At 55.5% G+C, this 25,803-nt stretch overlaps 1 protein-coding gene across 2 annotated transcripts in view; it reads right to left on the reverse strand.

Annotated features, from left to right (window-relative positions):
• Positions 1–268: 268 nt before the first annotated feature.
• SMURF1 (SMAD specific E3 ubiquitin protein ligase 1) overlaps positions 269–25,803 on the reverse strand; it is a 105,773-nt gene continuing 80,238 nt past the window's right edge. Inside the window, exons 2-18 of one of the 2 annotated variants that reach the window (XM_047779544.1) lie at positions 24,482–24,520; positions 23,247–23,355; positions 21,977–22,110; positions 21,733–21,798; positions 20,421–20,496; positions 17,705–17,946; positions 16,965–17,049; positions 15,260–15,406; positions 14,005–14,203; positions 12,490–12,593; positions 9,539–9,653; positions 8,223–8,401; positions 7,160–7,297; positions 6,364–6,484; positions 5,315–5,516; positions 3,623–3,698; positions 269–3,107 (exon numbers count right to left, since the gene is read on the reverse strand). In XM_047779544.1, coding sequence (XP_047635500.1) covers positions 3,008–3,107; positions 3,623–3,698; positions 5,315–5,516; positions 6,364–6,484; positions 7,160–7,297; positions 8,223–8,401; positions 9,539–9,653; positions 12,490–12,593; positions 14,005–14,203; positions 15,260–15,406; positions 16,965–17,049; positions 17,705–17,946; positions 20,421–20,496; positions 21,733–21,798; positions 21,977–22,110; positions 23,247–23,355; positions 24,482–24,520 — 2,132 coding nt within the window. In that variant the 3' untranslated portion in view covers positions 269–3,007. Of the gene's footprint in view, positions 3,108–3,622; positions 3,708–5,314; positions 5,517–6,363; positions 6,485–7,159; positions 7,298–8,222; positions 8,402–9,538; positions 9,654–12,489; positions 12,594–14,004; positions 14,204–15,259; positions 15,407–16,964; positions 17,050–17,704; positions 17,947–20,420; positions 20,497–21,732; positions 21,799–21,976; positions 22,111–23,246; positions 23,356–24,481; positions 24,521–25,803 lie in introns of both variants that reach the window. The other variant, XM_047779543.1, reaches the window with a different exon arrangement.

A 25,803-nucleotide genomic window follows, 5' to 3' on the forward strand; every position in this document is an offset into this window, starting at 1 on the left:
TAAAAATATATGAGAGGAAAATAATAACCCAACAAACAAGTATGATCTGTGGGTGAGGTCAGCAGATTCAAAACTTTCTTGATCCAGCGACTTTTGGCTCAGTGAGAACTTGCGCCGGACTGCGCCCCGCTGTCAGCCGTGTCTAACCCGAGGAGAGGTTTGCCCTTTTCCTTAGCAGACCCTGGCCTGACCGCTGACTCTCTGCCTTGTGAGATCATTTAAAAAGTTGGAATCTCATTTCCACACCAAATAACAGATGCCAAAAATGTAAAGTCGTGAGTTTATTGCATATGTAACAAAATGAACCTGACCGCCGGGGTCCAGCCTGCTGTACAATCACTGTGTGTTTCATGTGTTTCCAGCTGGTTCCACAACCACATTAAATAGAACTAGTATTTCTTTAAATACTTTTGAATTTGACATAAAACAGAACATTAGTGTACAACTTTCACAAAATAAATCAGCAATAAAAACAGTGGGAGGAATAACAAGGATAGCAGCAATACTTAAAAACAAGACATTACAAAATAAATTAAAAAATACATTATAAAGTGGTTGAGAAACAAAAATAAACAAATTTTAAAAATTCATACTATGTTTTGGGAAGGCTGCCGGGCGGCACCCGGGGCTGCAGACGGGCCGGGGGCGTTTTCTCGGACAGCTCCGCTCGGGCCACTGCCGGGGCCCGGGGCCGGGGTTCCAGGCGCTTCTGCCGCCAGGAGTCGCCCCGCAGCCCCGGTTCTTCCGACGAGGCGCCGGCGGAGCGGTGGTTCGCTGCATCCCTGAGGGTCGGCTGGTGGCCGCTGGTGAGCCAAGCCTGCAGGTCGGGCCCCGAGCATTGGGGGCTCGGAAGGCCCAGTCCGCGGGGGACGGCGAGGTGCTAGGAGTGCGGGCCGAGAGCGCGCTGGGGCTCTGGAAGGTTCTGCCGTCAGGCTCCGCCACAGCCACACCCCGCTCAGCGGCGAGGGGCCTGAGTCCAAGGGCGGGAAGGCAGAGACCCCGGCCGGAGCCCGGCGGCCAGAGGAGGAGCCGCTGACGGGAGAGCCACAGGGGACGGTCCGTGGCCACCCCCAGCCGCAGGAAGGCCGCCGTTTTAAAGCAGTCAGAGGCCACGGTCCTGCTTCCGGGGCTTTTCACCACGAGACCCTCCTTTCTTTCCTCTTCCCGCAGCTTCTGCCGAACCCACGCGGCAAAGCCGGGGCACCGGTGGGAGGAGACCCATCTGGGGGCCTGTCTGTACCTCTCCGCTCCTTCCCGCACTCCCCCAGAGGGCCACCCCGAGGGACGGCTGCGGGCCTCCGCGGAGCCACCTTCTAGAAGGCCCTCCGCCAGAACGGTGCCGCCGCGACCCGGACACAGGAGCAGCCCAAGGCCGGGCGGCACCGGGGAGGGCCCAGCCCAGCCCGGCCTGGATGATCGAATGGACCACGTTGTCCTTGTGCAGCCAACGGCATCGTTCCGGCCCCAGGACCTCAGCAAGCAGCCCGGGTGCGGGGCTTCCTCCCACCCCTGCAGCCCTCAGCCGGCGCCCCGCAGCCCCCAGCCGGCAGCACCCAGGCTGCCTCCAGGACCAGCGAAAGACCCACAGCGAGATGCAGAGGGAAGTTCGCCTCCCAACCCGGCACTGTCTACAGGTACCAGGAACAAAAAGAACAGGCATTACAGGTGGCCCCAGAGCCCCCTCCAAACCCACCTCAGACCCACCGATGGATCCCAGCACTGAACCGGGAAGCGTCAACAAAATTGCAACAGTGAAATGTCTCGCTAATGAATTACCCTGTGCTTGCCCCCAGGACAAAGACAACCACCAAAAACCCCCACGGGAATCCGCTGCCACTGCGATTGTTCCACTGAAATGCAGCTCTCTGAAAGCAAACCTCTTTGTTAAACCAGTTTCAGCTTTCGTGCAGACTGGGAAAGGGCGTGTGAAATCGAGTGACTGGAGGGAGGGAGGAGTGGCTGTGCGGGTCCCCTCAGGTGTTGAGGGGACCTGCCCCGCTGCCCTCGGGCTCTCATCCACCGCCTTCTCTTTGTGAGACAGTCACCCCGAGTTGGGGTCGGCTTCGGTCATGGAGGTTATTCGTGGCCAGTCTCCCCTTTTAGCTAATTTGCACCAAGCCAGCAGCCGTGATGACAGACTTCTGTTGTTTAGTTCTTAGCACTTTCTGCAAAATGGTTTGTTAGTATTCGAGCGACCTAGTCGACGCCCTTCCTGGTACAGGAGGGGCGCGCGCTGCCGCGTGCGTCTGAGGTGGTTTGGGTCTGTTCCTTTATAAGCTGTCATGTGGTGGTGTCACTGGAAAAAGTATCTCCAACAGGATCGATAACGCGGCTAAAGGGACTCTTAAACGGAAAGATCATTTTTCTCTATGCAAAGCAAACATGTCAGCCAGGACCCCCTTAAACAAAATCCCTGGGCCTCCAGCGCCAGCGGCCCCAGCTTCCTTCCCTTTCCTAAAGGGAAGCACACTTTTGACTCGAGCTTCCTGCTGGGGCGGAATTCCAATTAGCATATGTTATCTGGTTATTGTTCAGTTAGAAATTAATCTGCCACCCAGAGCAGGCCGCTAGGATGTGAAATTTGGAATTTGAGTTGCTGAACTTGAAAAGGGACCTCAGGTCTGCTTGGAGACAGAAGAGCCAGTAAGAGCCACCAGGGACGGCCCCTTCGTCAGCCAAGCTCAGTTCCGTGACTGTGGGTCGCGCCTCCGCTAGAGCGCCCAAGGCAACGAGCCTGTCCCCTAAGTGTCACAACCGTCGCAGGATGTCCCCGTGTGACCGAAGCAGTGCTAAACCTGGCTGCGTTTTATTGGATGGCGGGCGATGGAGGGTGGGAGTTCTGCAGGAGGAGGAAAACTGGGGTGGGAGCCACCGACCCAAGTCCCCCGTCCCCTCGCTCCCCCAGCGGAAAGGAGGGAGGCGAGCCTTCGCCCGGGCTGTGCAGAGCGCAGGGCCTGGCCCGCTGCGCACGGTGCCGCGGTGGGAGCTGCCTCTGCTGCCTCCCCCCTCACTCGACGGCAAACCCGCAGGTCTCCTCCACCGCCGTCAGCAGCTTCTCGTACAGCTTCTCATACGACTCATAAGGTGGAATGTCGATCCGGTTAAAGCTGCAACAGGACAGCAAGGCCAGAGTCACTGCAGGCGCCGGGCAGGGGCAGAGCCTTCTCGGCCACGAGGTAGCAGCGTGGGGGCGGGGAGGGCTCCCTCTCGGGCCTGTGCCGTCTGTCGCACACTTGGTTCCCCCCCAGGAGCCACCCCTTCCGTCCCCCCATGCCCAGCAGCATCAGGAAGCAGCCGTCTTCTCGATGACTGGTCCCCGCAGTGAGCGGGGCTGATGTCATCGTAAACCGCAAGGGAACACCCCACGGGTGACACGCCAGCCGACGAAGAAACACGTTGCACACACGAGGCGCGTGTGTCGGAGGTGGCGTCTGAGGCGGGAGATGGGGCCCGGGAAGGTCAGGTGGGGGAGACAGCGGCCCCCCACCAGGGGGGGTGCCCTGTTCCCGCCCGACGGCGTGCGTGGGCCCCGGGCCGTGGGGGCGGCTCCGACACAGTCACGTCCCGGGAGGAGCCGGGTTCTCAGAAGGGCCCCGGGGGCCCCGGCGGGCCGTGTCCTTACCAGGTGTGGGCCTTGGGCAGGTTGTCCGTGTTGGCGTCAATCAGGTGGATGGTGAAGAGCCGGGGCCCCGCGGCGCCTGTAGAACCTTACGGAGCAACATTCTAGTTAATGCGCTTCAGCCGCCCGGCCCGGGCCCCCTGCGCCCCTGCAGCCACACGGAGGCCCCCACGTCGGGGCGGCTGTCCTGCCCGAGGGCTGTGGGGGTCACGGCCAAGGCCGGGTTTCAGGGTATGCCTACAATGGCTGTGAAGTCACTAATACCAGACTTTCTAGAAAATGACAGGGGCAGGCAGAGCAAAGACGGGCGAGAACCCTCCAGTTGTAGCCACCGGCCTACGCCAGAGCCACAGCAACACGGGATCCGAGCCGCGTCTGCAACCTACACCACAGCTCACGGCAACGCCGGATCCGTAACCCACTGAGCAAGGGCAGGGACTGAAGCCGCAACCTCATGGTTCCTAGTCGGATTCGTTAATCACTGAGCCACGACGAGAACTCCTGATTTTTTTTTTTTTCTTTACAGCACTGTTAAGCGAGCAGGCCCACTCTTGGCAGTAGACAGCAGGGTCACAAGAAAAGCAGGACAGAGTCGGGAAAACTCCCCAGGCAGAGGCAAAAGAAAAAGACACAAATGCCTGGGACCAAAGCCCCAGGAATGGGAAGGAAGTTCTCTCCTGCTGAGAGGCCTTAAAGTAAGATGAGTCCACAGGGACTGCCCTTTATGTGAACAGCGTCTGTTCCCACTCTTACTATGCAAAGTCCTGTTTACTAAATTCCAACACAGTAATGTTCTCACCTTACTCCTTCTGGCTACGAGGTTCCCAAGGGACAAGAATCAGGTCTTACAAACCGCAGGGCCCGGGCGGAGCCTGCGAGGACTTCGCAGTGGCTGTGCTGACCACCAGCCCTCGGAAGCAGCAGCAGGAGAGCCCCTCCCCTTTCTGCAGCCCAACTCCAGACCTGGGCGTCCCATCGGGGTGGGAAGGGACGCACGAGGGGACGGGGGCCTCTCAGCAGTGCACGCGTATAGATGAGGAAACGGAGAGCCAGGGAGGACCCGGGAGCCAGCGACTGCACGGCAGCAGCAGACTGTCTCGGGCCCTCCGCCCTGTACCTCGGACGGCACTGAGAGAGCTGCTATCAGAAACTTCAGAAATGAATCTCGGCGCGCTTTGTTTTTTGTCTGTACCCACAGCATGTGGAAGTTCCCACGTCAGGGATCGAACCCGCGCCACAGCACTGACAAGGCCAGATCCTTCACCTGCTGTGCTGTAATGCACCTTTAAAACGGGTTCCTGTCCCCTAGGCCTTGTCGCTCTTTGTACCCACCCTCTGTCCCCCATTCTGTGGGGGAGGGGAGGCCCTGGCTCCACGGGCTTTGCTGGCCCAGCCCTGCGTGGGCACCACTGCTGCCAACCCGGGGTATCCTGCCTGCTGTGGCTTTAGAGACCCTGGGGAAGGTGGCCTGTCTACAGAGTGCAGACACCTTCACCCAACCCCGCAAAGGAGAGCAGAGCCTCGAGCCCTGGGAGCAGGGGGAGAATGGCCACCGAGCGGCCACGGCTCGTGTGGGGGGAAGAGGGTCTCGGCCAGGCCAGCACCCCCGCAGCGCCAAGCAGCTCGTGAAAGAACCCACCCCACGGGGTTTCCTGGTGAGCCCAGGACACCCAGCCCCGCCGCCCTGTCAGTCACCTTGCAGGGCCTTGAAGCCCTGGAGGGGGACCCGCGTGGAGCCAGTCACGAACTGCAGGAGCCGGGCCCTCCGCTCCTCGTCGAAGGTCTCCACCGCCTGCCAGAACCACCGGACCACGTTGCTGTCAGCCCCGCAGTGCTTGAGCCGCGTGTTGGACTTCCAGTCGTCCAGGTCGATCTTGTCCAGGCCACCGATGATCAGCTGCGAGGGTGGCCAAGGCAGGTCACTTCCCCACGCGCACACCAGCAGGCCGCCAGGCCCCCGGGACACGGAGAGTGACACACCACATCCCCACAGACTGGACACATGCTGACGAGCCGGCAGGCCCCGAGCCCACACTGCGTCTGCGCCTCCCCGCTGGCTGGCACCCCAACCACTCTGGTGTAGCCACCGATGCAACGCTTCCCTGCAACCAAGTCTGTGTGTGTGTCTGCGTGGCACCGGGGCGGAGCAAGGACCACAGAACCAGCCTCGGAAAGGCCGCACGAAGCCACCTGTAAAGGGGCGCCTCACGTGACCCTGCAGACACTCAGGGGTGCGTGGGGTTTAAAGTCCTAAGAAAAGGGACTGGGGCTTGTTCCTGAGACTCACTTTAAAAAGTCCACTCCCTCCGGGGAGGCGCCTGGGGACCCAGGGTCCTGGCACCGCACTCGGGGCAGAAAGACGGGTACAGTTTTGAAGACCTGCGCCCCTCGGCCCCAGAGACCCATCAGACGTGAGCGAGTCGCTCCGTCCGCACGACGAAGAATTACAAAGGACAGTGAGTGACACTCTGTTGTGAGCCTAAAACTAGCCAGAACCAAAGCAGCAAGCGGGCGTGGCGGGCGAAGCTGGTCTCGACGATTCCCCGCCCAAGGTGACTCCTCGGCTGCTGGTGCTCCTGCGAAGCAGGCTAAGCCGCAGACCATGGAGAACCGTGTCCCAGGAACTATCCAGAGGCCCTGCCTCTGCTCCCCTGGGGTCCCGGGGCCCCAGGCCTGTGGGGAAACGGCCGCCTCACTCGGCGGCTGCCCCCCTCCCCACACCGGGCTGCGCGGCTGGCACGCACCTCCAGCTCCTTCTGGTCAAAAGGCTTCAGTAAGTGCTGAGGGATGAGTTCATTAAAGCCTTTCTGAAGAGCTAAGAACTGGGCTTCGATTCCCCTCATAAACCTCCAGTTTACGTATAACCTGCAAGAGAAATGCACACGTGGGAAGCAATGTCAAACAGCCGGTCAACACAGCTGCTCCTGCCGCAGTCGGTTCTGCCAGCCACTGAATCCTGCCCCCCGGTCGGCAGCCCCTGCCTAAGAACTGGGTCAACACCACATCGGCCCCGCCCTTAGACGTTCTGCTTCGTGGCTTGAACATAGGATCTAAGCTGACCTGTTACAGGTGCCATGACCTCGAAGCCTGAACAAATAACGCACAGGCCGCGGTGAGACCCACACACCAGCTGGAGTCGGGCGGCCTGGCCGCAGACACGCCCGCGCCCGTAAACCTCCCAGGCTGGTGACTGGTCACTTCCGGGCCTTAAGAGGCGGGAAAACAGAGCGTAGGCCTCCCCGAGGCTGATCTCGAGGAACCTTCCAGGCTTCCTCCTCCCTCCTGGGGCGGCCCCCTCACACCCGGCAGGTGCTGGTCACGGGACACCTCCCCGCAGCCCTGGGGTCGTGATCTCCCCTTAACAGCTCGGCCCCCCGGGGACGGGACGCGGGAGCCCCTCCACTCAGCGCTCTCCCCGTCGAACCCAACCGCTTCCACGAGGCTCTGCGGCTGCTGCCAGGCTGGTCGCACGTGCTGGGACCCTGGGCCTCGGCCATCTCAGCGCCACCCTCCCCGAGCCCAGGCTGCCCGCAGCCGTACCGCACGTATTCCTTCTTGTTCTCCTCCGTGACGGGAACATTTCTGCCGTTGGGTTTCAGTTCGTGCTGCAGAATCCTCCCGAAAGCGTTGTGCTCCACGCAGAAGGTGTGGTCCAGCACCGGCGTGATGTCGTTCTCCCTGTGAGGCCGCGGGAGAGCGAGGCCGTGAGCCCGTGGCCACCGCCCAGCCGCCAAGGGAACGGCGCTCGTCACCCGGCGGCCAGAGCCACAGAGCGCGCGCGAGGGCAGCCGGGCCCCGGCGCGTCCCTGACGCCGCCACTGCCGCCTCCCCAGAAGGACGTGACGGTAGGGACACGCCCTGTGATTCTGGGGGACGTCTCCGTGCGGACGAGGGGAGCAAGCCGCAAACACCGCACCCCTCGCGGCAGCCTTTTCAGGGGAAGGGTCGGAGCTGCACTCGGACTGTAGAACGGGCTCCGTAAACCTGCCGTGTTTGCTCGAAATACAGACGCGGAGGATTCGTACAGGGTGAAGCCCAGACCCCGCCGCCGAGCCTGCACGCTGGGACACGCGGAAGGAGGCGGCTGGACGCGCGCGACGACAGGGGCCTCAGCGGGTCCCCTTGTGCCAGAGCCTGGGCCCCGTGCTCCTGTGACGTCGGCTCCTTCACGAGGACCCACGACACCTCCAGGGCCCCTGGCACTGGGCCTGGTCCTTTTAAAAGAGTTTTAGGACCGTCCTAAAGCAAAAGCGACTCAATGAGAGTGGGGATTTAACATGTCCTTGGCCCCTCTAGAGATGAAGTGGAGACACCCCCGAGGGTCACGAACCGAGCAGCCGGCAGGCCCGGGGGTTAACAGGCGGATCGAAGGAAACAGCAGAAACACTTGTCGGGGAGGAGAAATCAGCCCAACGCTACGAGGAGTCAGTACTTCCGTGAAGTCTGCTTTTATGTTCCTGGTAGTTGGCTTCTCCTCTCCAGTTTCACACCCAGCCCCAAAGTACATGCACACGTGTGGGCACACCCACAGAAAACAAGTGTATCTGGCACACCCGAGACGGCCACCGCCGCCGGAGTGGCAGCGAACCGCGTCAGTACTTACAGAATCCACACTAAGCTCTTGTGCAGTTCTGGGTCCACCGACTCCAGATCCGAAAGCTGGATGGGTTTCCCCAGCAGCTGCTTGTAGAAGGGAACCGTGAAGCCCCCGTTGATGTAGTGCCCGTGGAACACGGCCAGACCCATGATGCGGCCCACAAAGTGGAAGTAAGACAGATGGTCCTGCAGGGGGCAGCAGAGAACAGCCACGCGTCAGAAAGCGACAGCGAGGTGGCCGGCGGGCTCCGCGGGAGAAAGTCCCGCGGGCAGCAGAGCGATTTCTTATGCCCTTAATTCAGACGCCTTGTCCGAAGTGCTACCTAACGGGGGGCAACCCAGGGCCAGATGAGAATGTGCAAAGGACAATGTGAACATGGTGACGGCAGAGGAGGAAGCCACGTGTGGGCAGGGCCTGGTGCGCGTGCAGGTCACACCCCAGCAAGCCACCAGCGCCTCCCTCCCAGGCAACCCCCTTCTTCCTCTGCTGTCCCTCCACCGTCCCACAAAAAAAGAGGAAGAGAAAAAACCCGAAGAGGGAGTGACAGGGAAGGGACACAGGAAACGGGGAACGAGGGAAGTAAGAGAACCATTCGACAGCCAGCGCCACTCTGGTCTGTGACTATGTAACCTCCTCTTTCTCGCTTCGGGTGGGAATGCCGTCAGCACACCGGTCAGCGTGTGTGTTGGTGAAAGGTCCTGTCACAGACGGATGCTGGCAGGGGCCGTGTGTCCGGCCAGGGCTGGTCACTTACACTCTCGGTGCTTATTTCCTCATCTGTACCCACAGGAGCTGAGCGTGTGTCAGCACCGCGGACCAAAACGGCCACTCACGGGAGTTCCTGCAGTGGTGCAGTGGGGGCTCAAAGTCCAAATGCAGCAGCGTGGGTGGCTGCTGAGGCTCGAGTTCAATCCCTGGCCTGGGGACTGCCTCGGAACAGACCTTTAAAAAAGGCCGATTACGGAAAACGTCTAATTTTGATTGGGAGGATGGACTCCATAACCCACTTCTCAGAATGACACCGTCAACAAATACAGCCGTCAACCAGAGGTCCCTCAAACGGAGTCAAGTGCTCAAGTCTAGGGGCTGCTCAGTCTCACTCTCGTTCTCCTTGAAACGACAAACTCTGCCCCGGATCGTGGGAAATACGGGGTTGAAACCATCCATGCCGGTCCAGCTCTCCCTCTGCCTGCTGATGTTCTATTTACCATAGACTGTGAGTAAGGCGACAATGAATACGCCAAGAATGGAGATTGAAACTGAAAATCCATTTAAGAAATCCTCCAACTAAGTGTCCCACCTCTTCATTCCTTAATACTCACAGGGTTGATGGAAGAATCTGGGTTGATCTGCAGCATGTAGATGTTGTCGGTAGAATACTGGAAGAGGCCGTAGTACGGATTCAGCATTTCATGGCACAACAGGTACAGCCACTCCCTGCAGACAACAGCAACACCACAACTGACACCTTGCTAGGTTGAGATCTTAGCGAAACGACGGAGCCACAAGGCCCTAGGACACCCAGCTTGGTGAGGCTCCCTGGCGCCCAGAGAATGGGATTTCTAGAGATTGGGCACCTAAGTCTAATGAAGGAAAAAACTGCTTCTGGGGCTATGAGAAATGGCTTTTCTGGTCGAAACTCCAGCAACTCTGAAGTTCAGAGACAACTGTGGTTGCCCGGGGTCAGACCAGCTTATAGGCGCAGCGCTCCCCGCAGTCTGTGGGCCTTCTTACACCTCAGCTGAGGTGCCCTCTGCTACTTTGTGAAGGTGAAAATCTCAGTGAAGACGTTAATGATGTGGTCGTAACCAACAAAAGTGCAATGATTCTACTTTTATTTGAAAAAGTGTGTGCACACACACACACAACAGAAAAAATATATACACAGAGCATAAAAAAAGCTAGGGATTTACACAAACATGCTGACAGTAGCTAACTTGAGAGTTAGCATTCTAGGCATTGCCATTTTTTTCTTCTTTCTCTAGTTTTAAAATTTCTGATCGTAACATGTTGTTAATGTTTAAATAAAGAGAAAACATTTCCAAAGCTAGGGAGGCAGGGGTTATTTAACGACTGTTGCCCTCCCAATTTTCTGTCCTGTTGAATGCTTTCTCTTTTTTTTCTTCTGTCATAGGCATTGGTCACTTTTATATTTAAAAGGTTCGTTTAAAACTTTAAACTACTAATTCTAAGAATTTTAAAATCTGGATGAGGTATATCAGAATAGGTTATTTTCTGAACTCCTTTATGTTTGAATCATTTCATTATTTAAAAAGTCTCAAATCAAAACTAATCAAACACAAAGCACTCCAAACAGAATCTGTATGAGTTGACTGCTGTGCTCAGGCTGGGCTACACCCGGGTATGGGGCCTCACACATGCTGGGGAGCCTTTTATTCTTTCTGCTCAAAACGCCTTCAGATGGACAGATCTTCAGGTAGCAGCCCCAAGTTTTATTCTGGAATTTCTTATTCTTTCAAATAGAAAGGACAGAATTGAGAAAATACCAAAGGATGAGCACAAATGCACATAATCTGAGAAAACTGTGGAAGTACACCCAAAACGCTCACAGCAACGCAGAGTGGGGATCCAACTCAAAGAACAGGAAGGAAGCGCCGGCAGCGATGAGACGCCAACCCCGGCGACGCCGCTTCCCCAGAAAGGCAGGCGTCCGTCTCGCGGGCTCTGCCTCATTCTCCCCCAGAATACGAGCCCGAGTCTGGCAGAGCTGTGGGCGGGGTGCAGCGCAGGAGCAGGTTCTGGAAGCCAGGCGCGAGCCAAGAACCGGGCAGGACGGAGAAGGGAACAGGTTCGGAGCCAAACCCCGGGGAGAGCGGACTGATCCCGACCTGCCACCAAGGGACACGGGCCCGTCTCTCCGCAGCCCCCGAGACAGACGTGACCCCTCAGACGGAGGAAGCCTCGGGGGCAGAAACCGCCACGCGAGATCAACCCGGAGGCGGAGAGGCAGGGACGCACAGCGCCTCCCACTGCGGTGTCACGTCAACCCAGGGAGCCACGCAGAGCCATGTCCCCGCCGAAGGCGCCACGGCCACGGAAAACGCAGGCCGCGAACCCGTGCCACACCAAGCGCAGCCGAGCTATTCGCACGCGTGCCGTGGAAGCCCTGACTCCAAACCCCTGCACAGGACCAGCGGTCAAGGGGAGCAGTTTGCCAGCCGGCTCTTGAGACAGCTCGGGACCGTGAGGGAAAGGGCAGAGGGCAGAGAAGAGGCAGTGGGCGCAGCTGGGTCTGACCTTAGGACAGACATGAGTGAGCAGGAAGCTTCTGCCTGAAGCAGGGATGGAAAGCCGAAGCCCCGGTCAGGAAAGGGAACTCGCGTCTTCAACGGCAAACAAGTTACATTCGCCAGAAGAAGGATGGTGTGGAGAATCAACAGGGAGAAGATCAAGGAAGGAGCCGCAGGGCCCGTGCAGCAGGGCCACCAGGGCGAGCGCAGGCCTTTCTGCGGCCCCCATCCCAGGGGGGCCGGGGGCCGGGGGCGGTGGGAGTAAGGCAGTGAGGGAAGGGGCTGGAGGCCTGGCTCGGTCCTGGGGCCGAAGGGCACAGTGCAACTGACTTTTTCTTTTCTAATTATTTACTTTTGGCTGCTGAAAAAAGTATCCCACCTCCACCCAGAAACTTAAGGAGGCCTCCTATGATGCTTCTCAGGACAGAACCTGGCTGGCTAACTGCCGCAGGGCTGAGAAACTGCCTGTGCCTCCTTAACTGTGAGGAGCGAGGCTCTCCTAGCCTGGTCCCCCCAGACAAGGCCCTGGTCACACGTCCGACTGCGCAGGAGCGCGGACCCCCTGCAGCACCCGTCAGAGCTCTGGTGGGCTTCTGCTTGCGTGATTCTTTGCTTACTGCCTGGACAGGAGATGGTAGCTTTTCATGATTATATTCTATTTTAGAAAATCCTCTGCATGGATTAGGTTGACCCAAATCTCATTGAACAAAACTCCTTTGACACAGAAGCAACGTACATGCCTTCCTCCCACCCCGGAAGGTCCCTCAAGAGAGAAGCAAGGCTGGCTCTGTGCTAACTTCAGGCTCGGTCGGGCCAGACGAAGGAGGAGGGAGGTTCCAAGCTCAGCTCGTGCTTTACGAGACGTCAGCCACGGGGAGGGTCCTGGGCCTTCTGCGGGTCGTGGCAGGACGCCAGCGAGCTCACGCCCTGTGAGGCCTCATTCTAAGAGCGCGCCCTGAAGGCGGCCCGTGAAGGCCCGACGGCCGGGGACGGGGCCGCAGAGCGGGCGCGTGACCTCTCACCTCGCCACCCCGCCATAGTCCAAACCTTCTTCTCCACGGAACTTCACCATGAGTCGCTTTTTCAGGTCCTTTGGTCGCATCTTCATTATCTGGCGATAAGACTCCTGCACGTCAAAGCGACAGTTTCAGAGAGGAGAATTTTTCAAACTGTGAAACAATGACAGGTTGTTCATAACGGACCCTGACTACACCGGAGCATCTGAGCTTAGCTGCAAGCGTTCAGAGCTGAGTTTGGGGCTGGTTCCTGGCCAGAGCGCTGATCTGGTGGCCTGTGCCCTGTGCCTCCAGCAGCTTCTCTCCCACTGTCGTCCCCTCGGAACAACAAGGGCGAACCCTGTACCTCGAGGCAGCACTTGTTTACGCGCGGCCCAATCCCAACTGAAGGGCGCAACGTCCTCACTAGAGTTCATTTTCTCTACCCCGGTCAATCCGGGTGCGCCCTATGAATAATCTGTCTCTTTTCACTAAAATGAAGACATCGCGAGAGTCTGAACAGTACAAGATTCTGAGCCTGGTTTGATATCTGAAGTCCAAAATCATACTTTCCCATGGAGTCAAAAAGCCAAGGAGGCACCTAAGAATGTGATAAAATTCATTAAGTAATTAAAGAAAAACCACAGCCAAGGCTTTCAGCGTGTCTTCCTCACCCAGGTAAGTACACAGCTTACCCGACAGAAGACGCGCGGGCAGCCTCACGCCCCTCAGACCCAGCATTCTGCGTGGAAGAGCTGAGCATCTGCAGGCATTTTCAGTGAAAAGGCACTTAAGACTCTCTTCTTGCTTTGAATTTAATGTAATTCAGAGCTGCCCTCCCAGGAGGGCAAGAGGATGCTGAGTGGAATGATCTGGCAGCCGTGTGTCAATAATTCAGGCTTTCCGACCCCCGACGACCATTTACGATGCTCGGTGAGCAGATCTGCTCGTCCACACCGGCTGTGCCCGAGCCTCCAGCCCCAGCGCCCTCGGTGGACAAGGCGCTGGGCCGCTGGCAGCGGGAGAGCCTGCCCTGGCTCCTACCTCGTCTCACCGGATCTTCTCTGCCGAGGACCCCATGAAGGCCCAGGGACGGCTGAGATTCCCCGGTGAGCGTGGTCCTGAGAAGGGGCCCGCCTGGCTGAGGCCCGGCCTGATCAGGGGCCTGGGTCGCGCAAGTCAAAGGACAGTGCTCTGCCCAGCCCGTCTGACCTCCTAGTTGCAGAAGGAACCACAGGGAGGCCCCTGCGCGTGTCTGAGGGGACAGGGCCAGGCGAGGGGGCGGCGGGGGGACGCCTGGCTCTGGGGAAACTGCAGGCGCGGAGCTGGAATCGCTTTGGGGGGGGCACAGTGGTGTGGGCACTGGTTTCTGCACACGTGACTCCACTGCCACGCAGAGGACACCGTGTGCCCAGCTCTTGCCTCTCGCTCCGCGGGCCTTGGCCCTGAGAAACCCTGCACCTTGCCCAGCGGCCGACGCAGCAGCCGCAGCCCTGACCCCCACCGCGGGCAGGGGGCGTCTCCAGCCGGCAGAGCCCATACCTCGAATATCTCCTCTCTGGAGACTTCGATGCGGCAGTGACCGGCCTGCGGCTGCTGGAGGGAGAGTTCGTGTCTGAGGACCTTCAGTTTCTGGACTAAGTCCCTCTCGTATCTCTGGGCGGGAAGCTCCTCGTCTTCCACGGAGCCCTCGCTGGGCAGGGGCAGCGACTGGCTGGGCTCCTTGAGTTGGCACTGGTGACTGGAGGAAAACGGAGGCCGAGGTCATCCCGAGAGCAGCGCCCCGTCACCCGAGCGCCTGAGAGGGGCGATGGTGACCCCAACGGCTACAGGAAGCGTCTGCCCCGGTGACAGAACTTCACCTGCACGCGTGTCAACATCGCCGGTGGCCGCCGGCAGACTCAGTGCCTGCCCGGGCGTCAACAAAGGAGACCCCCCCGCTCCACGTCTCACAGTCACGGCCACGAACACGCGGAGGCCGCCCGCTCGCATCCGGGGTCTAGTGCGTGTCTGAGCCCGAGCCGTGTGCCCAGGCACGCCCGGGCTGCCGCAGCCAAGGGCGCAGCGGGAGAGGCTGGACGCAGACGGCCGTGAAGGGGCGAGATGCCCACGAGCCAACACGTGCAACCAACGGGAACCACTCCGCGGCCTCGTAGCCGAGAGATTTCCACGCCTGCTCATCGAAAGCCAAAGTCCAGCAACACGGAAGGACGAGGAGGGGGAGGGGGACCAAGTGGCATCTGTCCTGCTCAAGTTTTGCCCCTCACGTCAACGATCGACGAGAGGCGCCCTGTGGGCTCCCGTTCTGAGAACACAGCCAAGCTGCAACGCTGAGCGTGGCAGCCAAGGTCACTCCCAGGTCCGAGCCCCCTGGCGGCAGCGGCGGCGGCCTGGGAAGAGGCTCGGCGCGCAGCGTCGGGACCTGGCAGCCCTTCCAGGCGGCAATGACTGGACACCAGGGAGAAAACCTTACCTTGCTGCGTCTCCCTCAAGGCCACGCATCTCACCCGAGCACGGCATGACGAAGCCTCGAGAATGAGGCTGCCCAAGCCGCCGGCTTGCTGGATTTTATCCGGGCTGCAAGTGGGAGCAGGGCGGCCAGGACCCAGGACTCTGGCACTGCTCACAGCCGCCCGGAGGGCTTCCAACCCGCACCCGCGCACCGGAGAGGGAGCGCGCTTTGTTCATGCTCATTCTCTGTTACCCACCAATGCAGTGGATAAATGAAGACAAGCCCGAGCAGAAGACACGACATGGTAACTGCGAGAGGCCAGCAGAGGTTTGGTGGGAGCCTTACCTCATGATGTGGTGCAGCCTCGGGTCTGTAAACTGGGTCGTTCGGTTGTTATGATCTACAAAATATATTCTCCCGGAAACGGTACTTCGGACTTCCCAGCCGGGCGGCAGCGGTCCAAGTTCATCACAGTTCACGCTGTTAAGGTCTCTACCAAAACGGAAGATACAGACAGGTTTGGGCGTCTGAGGGCAGAGGCCGAGACCAAACCCGCAGTGGCAGAGCCTCGGGCATCCCCCTGTCAAGGGGCCGTGTCCCGGTTCTGCTGCAAGGGACGGTCGAGGTGCTGCTTACGCCAAACGCCCACCGAGTCCAGGCCCCCGTGCCGCACGCGCAGGCAGCACAACGCGCAGGTAAAAACTTGCAGAGCCTGGACCGTGACGGGGAACGTGAACTGCCCGGGAGCATCCTTCCTTCCCCGCGAGAGGGCCAAAGGGCAGGAAGCATGGGAGTGCTGCCGGGAAACCCTGGATGCGCCGGTTAAAATGAGGCGCTCGAGATCAGAGAGGTTGCTGCGGGGAAGGCTCCCGGGCAGCACAGGCGCTCTGGAGCCGAGGGGAGGCCCCGGCACGCGCCGGAAATCTTAACGACTCTAAGGCGCCGCGCCGGGAAGAGGCCTTCTCGGTTTCGAGGTGGCTCTGTTCGTAAGCAGGCGCTTCTCATCCTGACCTCTTAATGCATGATTTCACTACAATCCAGAGTCACGGGAGCAGAGCACCGCGGTCCAAGGTGCCTTTCTCATTAGCACAAAAGCCTGACGTTCCTTACAGTGAGGCCCAAAGAGACGCCTCGGTCATTTGCAGCTAATAGTTCCACTCTAATGACAGATCCTGAATTGTGAATTCAACATAGATTTGGAAAATCAAAGACAGGAAGCTCGTTCTCAGATGAAACAAATAATGGATAAAAAGGAAACGAGCATCACCGGAAACGGTACGAGGTAGTAATGCTTTTCTACAACAACGACAGCAACATTTTAAAAAGAGAAAAGGAAAGCAAAGCAAAGGAGGAAAGAAACGTAACTCCATTACGGGGTGGGGGTGGGGGGGGCTCTCTGACCTGGGCTCAGGTGTATGGCCTTGGAGAAGGAATTCGTATAGAAAAGCTTCATCTCCCCCAGGAATGGTCCCCAAGGGACTGAGGCAATGGCGACAGTAAAGTAGAAGAGAGAGGGTAACAGAGTCTTTATATTTCCTTTTGAACTTTTCATTACGGACAACTTGCAGCATTTAAAAAAGCAGAGAGAGGCTATCGTGAGTAACCAACACTCCCCGGCTCATCGCCAGCCGGTGCCCACTGCTCCCCGCCGGCTCCCACCCCAGGTATTGAGGGCTTCACGCCAGACAGAATCATTTTGCTCAACAGTATTTTTGGTTTAAAGTGATGGCAACACCTCTGGAAGGGTTTCCGGGCTTTTTTGACTTAATCTAGGGGTGAGGGTCCTTTTCAGTTCCGGGATCTGATTTCAAGGCCCAAGGTCACTTCCTAAAGGACCCACTTGTGTTCCAGCAGTTGGAGAGTCTAGAGGGGGCAGCAGGGCTGGGACCGTCCCCCAGAGAGTCCGAGTCCCGGCCCCCAGGACAGATGTCCTGCCTGTGCTGCCGCTCTGCAGGTTTCTGTCTGCAAACCTCGGGGCTCTGTCACCCACACTCGGGGCTCCAGGCAAAGGCCGGACACAGCTCTGCCGGGGGGCATTCGGGAGACCTACCTGGGTACCCTGGGGTCGTGCCAGGTGCTGACTCCAGTCTGCGTGTGCAGGAAGTACACCTGCCCCTGCACGGTGGTTCTCTGTTCTGCACAAGAAAGCGGGGAGCACCATCAGTTACCCTCAGCGACAAGGAGGGATCCTGTAAGCCGACTCCGCTTCCTTCCAAGAGCCTTTAAGATCACCAGGAAGAGGGCTGGAAGGGCAGCAGCTAACCTGCCGGGCTTCCAGGAGCCGCAGCCCCGCGCCCATGCGTGCGGGCAGCTGACTCCTGTTCACACCCAGAGAGCCGGGCTCTCCTTCCTGGGCCACATCCCCGGATCTGCCACCGGCGGACGGACCCCACCTGGACCTCTGCCACCATTCTGACTCTACACGTGGTCCTCCTTCACTGAGGACCTCCCTCTGCGGCTGTCCAAAGATCCCGTCTTTTCGCTGCTGCCCAAGGCTGGCCTTCAACCCCCAGGGCACCGCAGACCCCTCGGTCAGCCCCCTTCGCCCCAGTGGCACTGGTCTTTGGTTCACTGGCCTAAAATCCTCACACAACCGCTCACCCGGGAGGCGGGAGCAACCGGAGCGCGGCCCCGCCGAGCGGGATTCCCTACCCATCCCCGGGGTCTCGTCTTACACGGACACAGCCCCGCGTGGCCCAGCGCCACGAACGTCAGCAGCTCTGACTCGCACAGGTTCCTAACACGGGGTTAGGCTGCCGGGCACCCCGGGGGCGGGCCGAGGCCTCTCACCGTAGCCTTCAGGCAGCTCCGGGGACTGGTGGCCGTGCGGTCGGTTCTGCGGCGTCTGCAGGGGCCCTCGGACCTCGGGGTTTCGAAGTCGCTGGGCCTGGACTCTTTGATCTTGACTCGGGGACTCCACAAACCTGCAGTTCCCGCCTCCAGCCGCGGCCCCTGGGCCGTCCGTGTAAGGGGCTGGTTCCTCCATGAAGCAGCTGAGCGGCCTCCCGGGGCCCGAGTCTTCATACACGGTTCTAGAAGGGGGAGGAGCACAGCACGCGTGACGACGCCGGCGGGGACAGGGAAGCACCCAACGGTGCGTCATGACGCTCGCACACCTGTGTATGTGGCTTTTCTTGAACGATACAGAGCATCCCAACGTGCTCAGTTGCATAAAACTCGGCCCGTCCTATTTAACTGGAAAGAGAGACGAGGAACCAGTGGCCAAAGGGAGCCATGTGTAAAGTGCCACCGAGGCCGTCTGCGGGATCCCATCCTCATCTGGAGCTGAAGGGCTGGAAAAAACCAACCGAGTATGCGAAGGAGCCCATAAAACGGGACTTCAGTTTGACTCAGAATCAGATCCAAACGTTCCGTTTCCCTTGTCATTTTATTCTATAAGAGAATTCCTGGTTGTGTAAAATGCTGCATTGACTTTAAAAGCACTCTTTACCCTAAATCTTCATCTTCTGCACCATTCTGAAGACAACTGACCCAGAGAGGCGATTTTCCTTTATAAGCAAGTCCTTTTTTTTTTTTCTTTCTTTCTTTTTTTTAGGGCTGCACCCGTGTGTATGGAGGCTCCCAGGCTAGGGGTCGCATCAGCTGCAGCTGCCAGCCTACACCCCAGCCACAGCAACACGGGATCCGAGCTGTGGCTGCCACCTACACCCCAGCTCCTGGCAACGCTGGATCCTTAACCCAGTGAGCGAGGCCAGGGATCGAACCCGCAACCTCATGGTTGCTAGTTGGATTCGTTTGGTTACTAGTTGGACCCGTTTCCGCTGCGCCACCACTGGAACTCCCTACTTTTGAAAAACATTTCAGGTTGAAAAACTTTCAGACGGACACACAAATGGAGAGCCGACATCAGTGAATCCCCGGCCTCGTCACCTAGTTCCAAGGACCGTCTCCTGGCGACTCTCCCACCTCCTCCCCCTCAGCTGGCTGTTCTGCAACCAGTCCCAACACTGTACCTCTGGAAGATAAGGCCACTTCCATTATCATGACCAAAAAAAGTACGCTGATTTTCCTAATATCAAATGCCAGTCAGTGTTCAAATTTCTCCAGTCAATTGTCTAATTAATCAGGATCCACACAATGCACTCAATGGGTGTGTCTCTCAAATCTTTTCTATTAATGGATTAATAATTTCTGTGGTTAATTAATTTTATTAACCAGGTTCTCCTTCCTTTTTATTTATATACTTTTTCTTGCAGTGTCTGTTGAAGACACCGGGTTGTGTCTGACACCCCAGGGCGCCCCCTTCTGGATGACACTGATTCTATTCCCTGCTGGGCCCCCAAGATCTATGTTCACGTCAGGTTCTCTCTTTAGAGATGCTCTCAGCAACTAGTCGTGATTATTGCCCAGCCCCGTTAACTGACTGGGGATTGAAAAATTATGACAGTGACCAAGGGGAGCTGTGGAGGGTGTTCCTGGTTTCCTGATTTGGTTTTTTAGAATTTCTTTCTCCAAAAGGGAACCCTCCTGCACTGTTGGTGGGAATGTAAACTGGTACAGCCCCTATGGAGGACAGTTTGGAGATACCTTAGAAATCTATACATAGAACTTCCATATGACCCCGCAATCTCCCTCTTGGGCATCTATCCGGACAAAACTCTACTTAAAAGAGACAGGTGCACCCGCATGTTCATTGCAGCACTATTCACAATAGCCAGGACATGGAAACAACCCAAACGTCCATCGATAGATGATTGGATTCGGAAGAGGTGGTATATATACACAATGGAATACTACTCAGCCATAAAAAAGAATGACATCATGCCATTTGCAGCAACATGGATGGAACTAGAGACTCTCATCCTGAGTGAAATGAGCCAGAAAGACAAAGACAAATACCATATGATATCACTTATAACTGGAATCTAATATCCCGCACAAATGAACATCTCCTCAGAAAAGAAAATCATGGACTTGGAGAAGAGACTTGTGGCTGCCTGATGGGAGGGGGAGGAAGTGGGAGGGATCGGGAGCTTGGGCTTATCAGACACAACTTAGAATAGATTTACAAGGAGATCCTGCTGAATAGCATTGAGAACTTTGTCTAGATACTCATGTTGCAACAGAAGAAAGGGTGGGGGAAAAAATGTAATTGTAATGTATACATGTAAGGATAACCTAACCCCCTTGCTGTACAGTGGGAAAATAAAAAAATTATATAAAAAAAAAAAGAATTTCTTTCTCTGTGGCTCGGGATGATGTCAACAGATTGTTCCAACCCACTGCAGTTCTAATTCTTTACTGATGCTCTTTGGCCAGTGGGAACCTCTGGAAATTGGATCCTGAGTCTTTGGGGCATGCGTCTTGACAGGGTCCTTTATAATCAAGCCAACTGGACCCCAGTTTTATCCCCACGTCCTTTCCTGCATCCCAGCCTTCGAGCCAGCAGCAAGGTGGGAAGGCCAGTTTCGCGGAGCGTGAGCGCGTGGGCGGCAGGGTTCCCCCCCACCCCCACCCCAGGCCTCGCCGCGGCGGCGGTACGCACCCTTCGTTGTCTAACAGCCCTCTGCAGTCCACCACGGGGCCTCCGGTGCCCAGTCGGTCTCGCGTCTGTAAGCTGACTGAGAAGAAGACAAGGGTTGCGTTAAAATCCAGTGCCACGTGATGCGACTGCACCACAGTGGGCCAGTGCAAACGCAGAAGTTGTGTACGCCCTTACTCTAAAAGCACATGCCTACAGGTACACACACACAGCCCTATGCTCTCAGGCCTGAAGCAGTTTGCGCGTTAGCTGCACCCCCCCGGTGCGGCTGGGAACACTCCTGCAGACGGGGGGGCAGAGGGCGTGTCCTCCACGCTCTCGGTGGGAATCACAGATCGTACTTCTCACTTCCTCTGAGCTCCCTCACCTTTTAAGACGATTCTGATTTGCGTCCGGTAAGGACACAGAGTGCTTTCGGAATCTGCAGCGTCTGGCTGCACCTACGCACATGTTCTCGGTCCCCGCCCTGAACGCCCAAGACGCTGCTGAAGTCAGGACGCCGCTTCCGGGTATCCGGCCTTGCCCAGCCCGGCCCTCCCCGAAGACAAGAGGAAATGGCCCACAGAGAGGCCCTGGGTGAGGACTGTGTCGTCAGGGGAGTTTTCAGGAAGCTACGCTCTGCCCATTTATCCCGGGTCAGGTCCACCTAAGACAACACCTACGGGTCTGGGGTCCTAAGTCACTGGCGTGCGGCGGGGATACTCTGTCTTGATGCCTCGCAACGTCTGCGCTGCCCCCAGAACGCTCCTAAAAACGGGGTGGGTACGTGGACCAGCGGCTTAGCGGATTTCCTTCCTTCCAACAGAACACCTCTGGTCAGCAGTCTGCGACGGAGCCCGTCTTACGTCTTCATTCTAAGCCGCTCAGTCCTGACTCCATAAAATCACACCGCGTGGGGCCTGCAGACACCCCCTCTGCCTTTTTCACGTACGGCAGGTCTTCCTCAAGAGCCTCTTTCTCGGCACTTGCGTGTGTGGCCACCGTTTTTATCACCTACACTTGGGTATCATGACGAACTAACTGCCCATCAGCGTGAGGATTAAAAATGACATTAACAGTTATAACCCTCAGTCTTTTTTGCACCTCGGTCATTTTAACTCCACCTTGAATGACAGACTGAAGAGAACCAGGTAACATACTTAAAAAAACCACACGAGATGAAACGTTTCAGTACTGGAGAGAGATGGGCCCCGAGGGTGGTCTGTCCTTGCAGTGTCACCATGGGTCAGTGCCTGAGAGTGTTTCCTCGGTGAGGAAGAGCTGAATGGTACGTTCTGTAAAAGTTATCTCTTTATACAGATGAGAAAGTTCTTACCCACTATTTGGCCACGAACTGCATCAGTATCTGAGGGGTTTAGTTTGCATAGATCCAAACGCTGGTCTGCAAACAAACAATTCAAAACTTAACCCAGGGAAAGGTACACTAGGGAGGAGAAGGCAGGAGTTCTGTATTTAGTACAAAAAAAAAAAAAAGAAAGAAAAGAAAAGAGCGAAAGAAAAGGATGCCTCGTAAGCTTTCTTCGGTTACATTAAGAGGCGGAAAAGCGCCTGGGCCTTACATCCCGTGTCTTTCAGTCTGCTGACGGCATTGGACAGCAGCCGCACACACCCCAGGAAGCCAGCTCCCTGCTTCTTGTGAATCTTCTTGTGGTTCCACACGCTGATGGTTATCGAATCCGTTTTCCCAACGTATCTGAAAACAACACGCAAGCTCTCTGGTGACTGTATTTCTCACTTAGGACAGCCCGTTGGGGTTTTATCTGACCTGCTAGTACAGAAGAATCCTTTGAAAATAATGCTGGCTCAATAAATATGTGTTACTAAGGCCAGTGGCTTGGGAAAAGGACTACAACCGGTTGTGGGAGACACAGGTGTGGACAACCCCACTCTGAGGACAATCTGATCTCGGAGACCTACTGTGTTTTAATAGTTCCGGAGCTAAGGGCAGGATCCGTAAGTTCCCACCGCCTAGGCTTCACATAGAGGATACTCGTCCATGACGCAGGACTTCTTGCCTTCCTCCATCCACCCGAGGCACCTAACGGGCACTGAGCCCCTCCGTCAAACCCACACTCAGTGCAGGGCAACCAGAGACGGGCGCTTTCAGGTCGAGAATCGACAACCACTGCCCAGGTCACTGCCAGGGCTTCGGGGTAACGGAAAGTGACACTTAGGATCCAACTACTGAAAAATCCCACTCAAACCCAGTTTAGGTTGTGTAATAAAAAAACCAATAATCACTTAATGTAACTTTAACAAAAACTTCTGAGCAGGGATGTGAACACAGGTGCCTATAAAACAGTGATTTTCAAAGCGCATCCATTTAATGACAGAACGTAATGTGGGCTTAGGACATTCAGTCATATCAAACTATTTTCTCTTGCAGAAACTACATTTGTACTAAAAGCAGGATTTTAGAAAATCGACAGAAAAAGATATATTCACGTCCTAACGACATACAATAACAGTGTATTTTAAGCAGTGTATTTGAAAACCATGTTCAGGGTTTTACTGAAAAGCAGTAGCACAGAGAAGACGTGAAAGTATGGCCCTTTTTTCCTGTGAGAAGGGCCAGGAGATTGAAAGTTCGAAGATCACAGTTAAAGACACAAACCATAAAAATGTCTGAAAACACCAAATCCAAGAACTTCCAGGAATATGAATTCTAAAAGCAGGCAGTGTGTATTTGTTTGCCTATCCCCATTTTTCGCAATAAGTAGTTAGTTACTGCTCTTTTTTTTTTTTTTTTTAAATTACATGCTTCTCTTACGAGCTGGATACCTATGTTCCCGCCGCTCCGCAAGTGGCTTAGAGGATATTCAAACTCACAGATCGTAGTGCTGGTTCCACTTGGGGTCCAACGTGTTTTTCACAGTGTCCGTCGAGTGGCACTGCCCAGATCCGTCCACAACGATCTTGGCAAAGGGGTCGGGGAGTCCTAAGGGGCAGAGGACAGCCACACCCGGATGAGGCTACAGATGCATCAACAGGTCACAGGCCCGCAGGTAAGGGGAGCTTCGAGATCATCTAATTTGGTAAAGAAGCTTCTTACCCTGGTATGTCTATGATTCTCAAACTTAAGGTTAGTTTTGATCAGCAAAATAAGGTATTTCCCTTCAGCTTTTCTAGGAAAAGTGACCCACAATGATATCCGGCTTGGATGTTTTGAGGCTAGAAATGCAAACTATAAAAATAGGCTTCAATTCAAACTTCCATTTCTGAGGGTCCTAGTTAAACAGAGGAAAAGGTGTCTCCAATTAATTCTATTCATCCTTTCTAAAAAAAAATAATAATACCTAGAAATCTTGTTTACTGGTCTTGGTCTATTTTATCTACACAGAAGCAAGGATTCACCAAGTCTTAATTAGGTAAGGGCCCAAATGCTGGAGAATGAATCAGACAGGTTTAAAAGACCAGAGAGGCGGCCAGGTGAGGGTTGTACAGGCACACCTGAATGTGGCCCATCACTCTGGACTCCTGGCTACTTGAATAAAGCCTGTGAGCCTCAGTTTCTCCATCTTACGAGTGTGAATAAAACCACAGAGGAACCGAGCAGCTTTCCCTCGAGGATCCGAAAGCATGAGAGCAACCTCGTGCCCCAGGCACCTCCTCTACGCGAGGTGAATTTCTTAAGGGGAGAGAACTTCCTTTAGAAAAGGATCTTTCATTTTTTTTTTTTAAGATTCCTTTAATTACAAGGCTTTTAAAGTGTGACTGAATTTATAAAATGTGACTAACAATTTTACTCCAGACTTACAGAAAAATGTCTCATCTGTATCTGAGTGAGAACACTTCATCCAGCAGAAGGCAACACACCGACGGATGGAAAGACAGAGGACACAGGGTGTGGCCAGAACAGGGAAAGAGAGAGGGTCCTTCCTGTAGGAGTTATAGCTCCTGTGCCTTGGAGCTAAGGCGCCTCTAAGTCGTAACCAACGGGGAAGTGAAGGCAGGGCTTTCAGGAGAATACAACACAGTGTATTTGCTTTGTTTTAAATTTTAAATTTCAGAAATAGGTGAAGAACATTAATATTCTAAGAAAGCAAAAATGCGTGTTTACTTACGGAAGAAGTCTTTCTTTGCAAGGTTCTTGGCGCATAATACTAAAAACAAACAAAAAGTGCTAGGGTTAGAATTTATGGACTCGGTTTTCAGCATAGTCAGTTGCTCTGACTGGAACTGCATCCCATCCAACATGCGTGCTGCGGCTCTAGCCCCCAGGGTGCCTGGGGTTAGATGAGGTCCCCAGGGTGGGGCTCTCCTGGAAAGGAGCCCACAGGGCTGCTGGCTCGCCCTCTGCTCTCCGTGTCCACCAGCCCAGGAAGAGGGCCCTTAGCTCACCAAGAGCCGCCTCTGCCGGCACCTTGGTCTCAGACTTTTCCAGCCTCCAGAACCACAAGAAATAAATGCTGGTTGTTTCAGCCGCCAGTCTATGGTCTTTTGTTAGAGCAACCCATACTGACTGAGGCACTAGTCTATATTTGCAAAGGAAAAAAACAAAAACAAAAAACCAAACAAACCTCAAAATCATCTTTGCCATTGATTCTTTGAAATTTAGGGTTACGGTAAACAAAACACTGTCAAGTAACGAGTAAGAGCTTTCTCCTCCAATAATTAGAATCAACTACAGCAAATCAAATTATGTTTTAAACTTAAAATCTTCACAGCACAGGGAACTATAGCCAATCTCCTGAGACAGACCATGATAAAAAATAGTAGTTTTAAAAAAGAGTACATATATGTATGGCTGAGTCACTTTGCTGCACGGCAGAAATGAGCAAAATGTAAATAACTATACTTTAACAAAAAATATTTTTTAAAAAAAACCTTGGAGTTCCCGTCGTGGCACAGTGGTTAACGAATCCGACTAGGAACCATGAGGTTGCGGGTTCGGTCCCTGCCCTTGCTCAGTGGGTTAAGGATCCAGCGTTGCTGTGAGCTGTGGTGTAGGTCAAAGACACGGCTCGGATCCTGCGTTGCTGTGGCTCTGGTGTAGGCTGGAGGCTACAGCTCTGACTCGACCCCTAGCCTGGGAACCTCCATATGCTGCAGGAGTGGCCCTAGAAAAAGGCAAAAAGACAAAAAAAAAAAAAGATCTCGTGAACCCCCTCCCCAAAAAACTTAAAATCTTAGTTAAATGTATACAGATACATCTATCAATGTGCTCTTCTAACTACAAAGGAGCACATTAAAACCAACTCAAATGAAGACCTATGCGATTTACCTTCACAGCTACTGCTAACAACAAAAGGGAGTGCACATTTTTGATATTCTGATAAATAATACAGTTTTGTGAATGTCACCTGTGGTATGCTGGAGAATAGAAAGGAGAGAGTGACAGAAAATATACGGGGGCATCATCAAGTGTTGTGACAAACAAATGACA

This window comes from Phacochoerus africanus, chromosome 5 (genome assembly GCF_016906955.1).
Source record: "Phacochoerus africanus isolate WHEZ1 chromosome 5, ROS_Pafr_v1, whole genome shotgun sequence".
Lineage (NCBI taxonomy): Eukaryota > Metazoa > Chordata > Mammalia > Artiodactyla > Suidae > Phacochoerus > Phacochoerus africanus.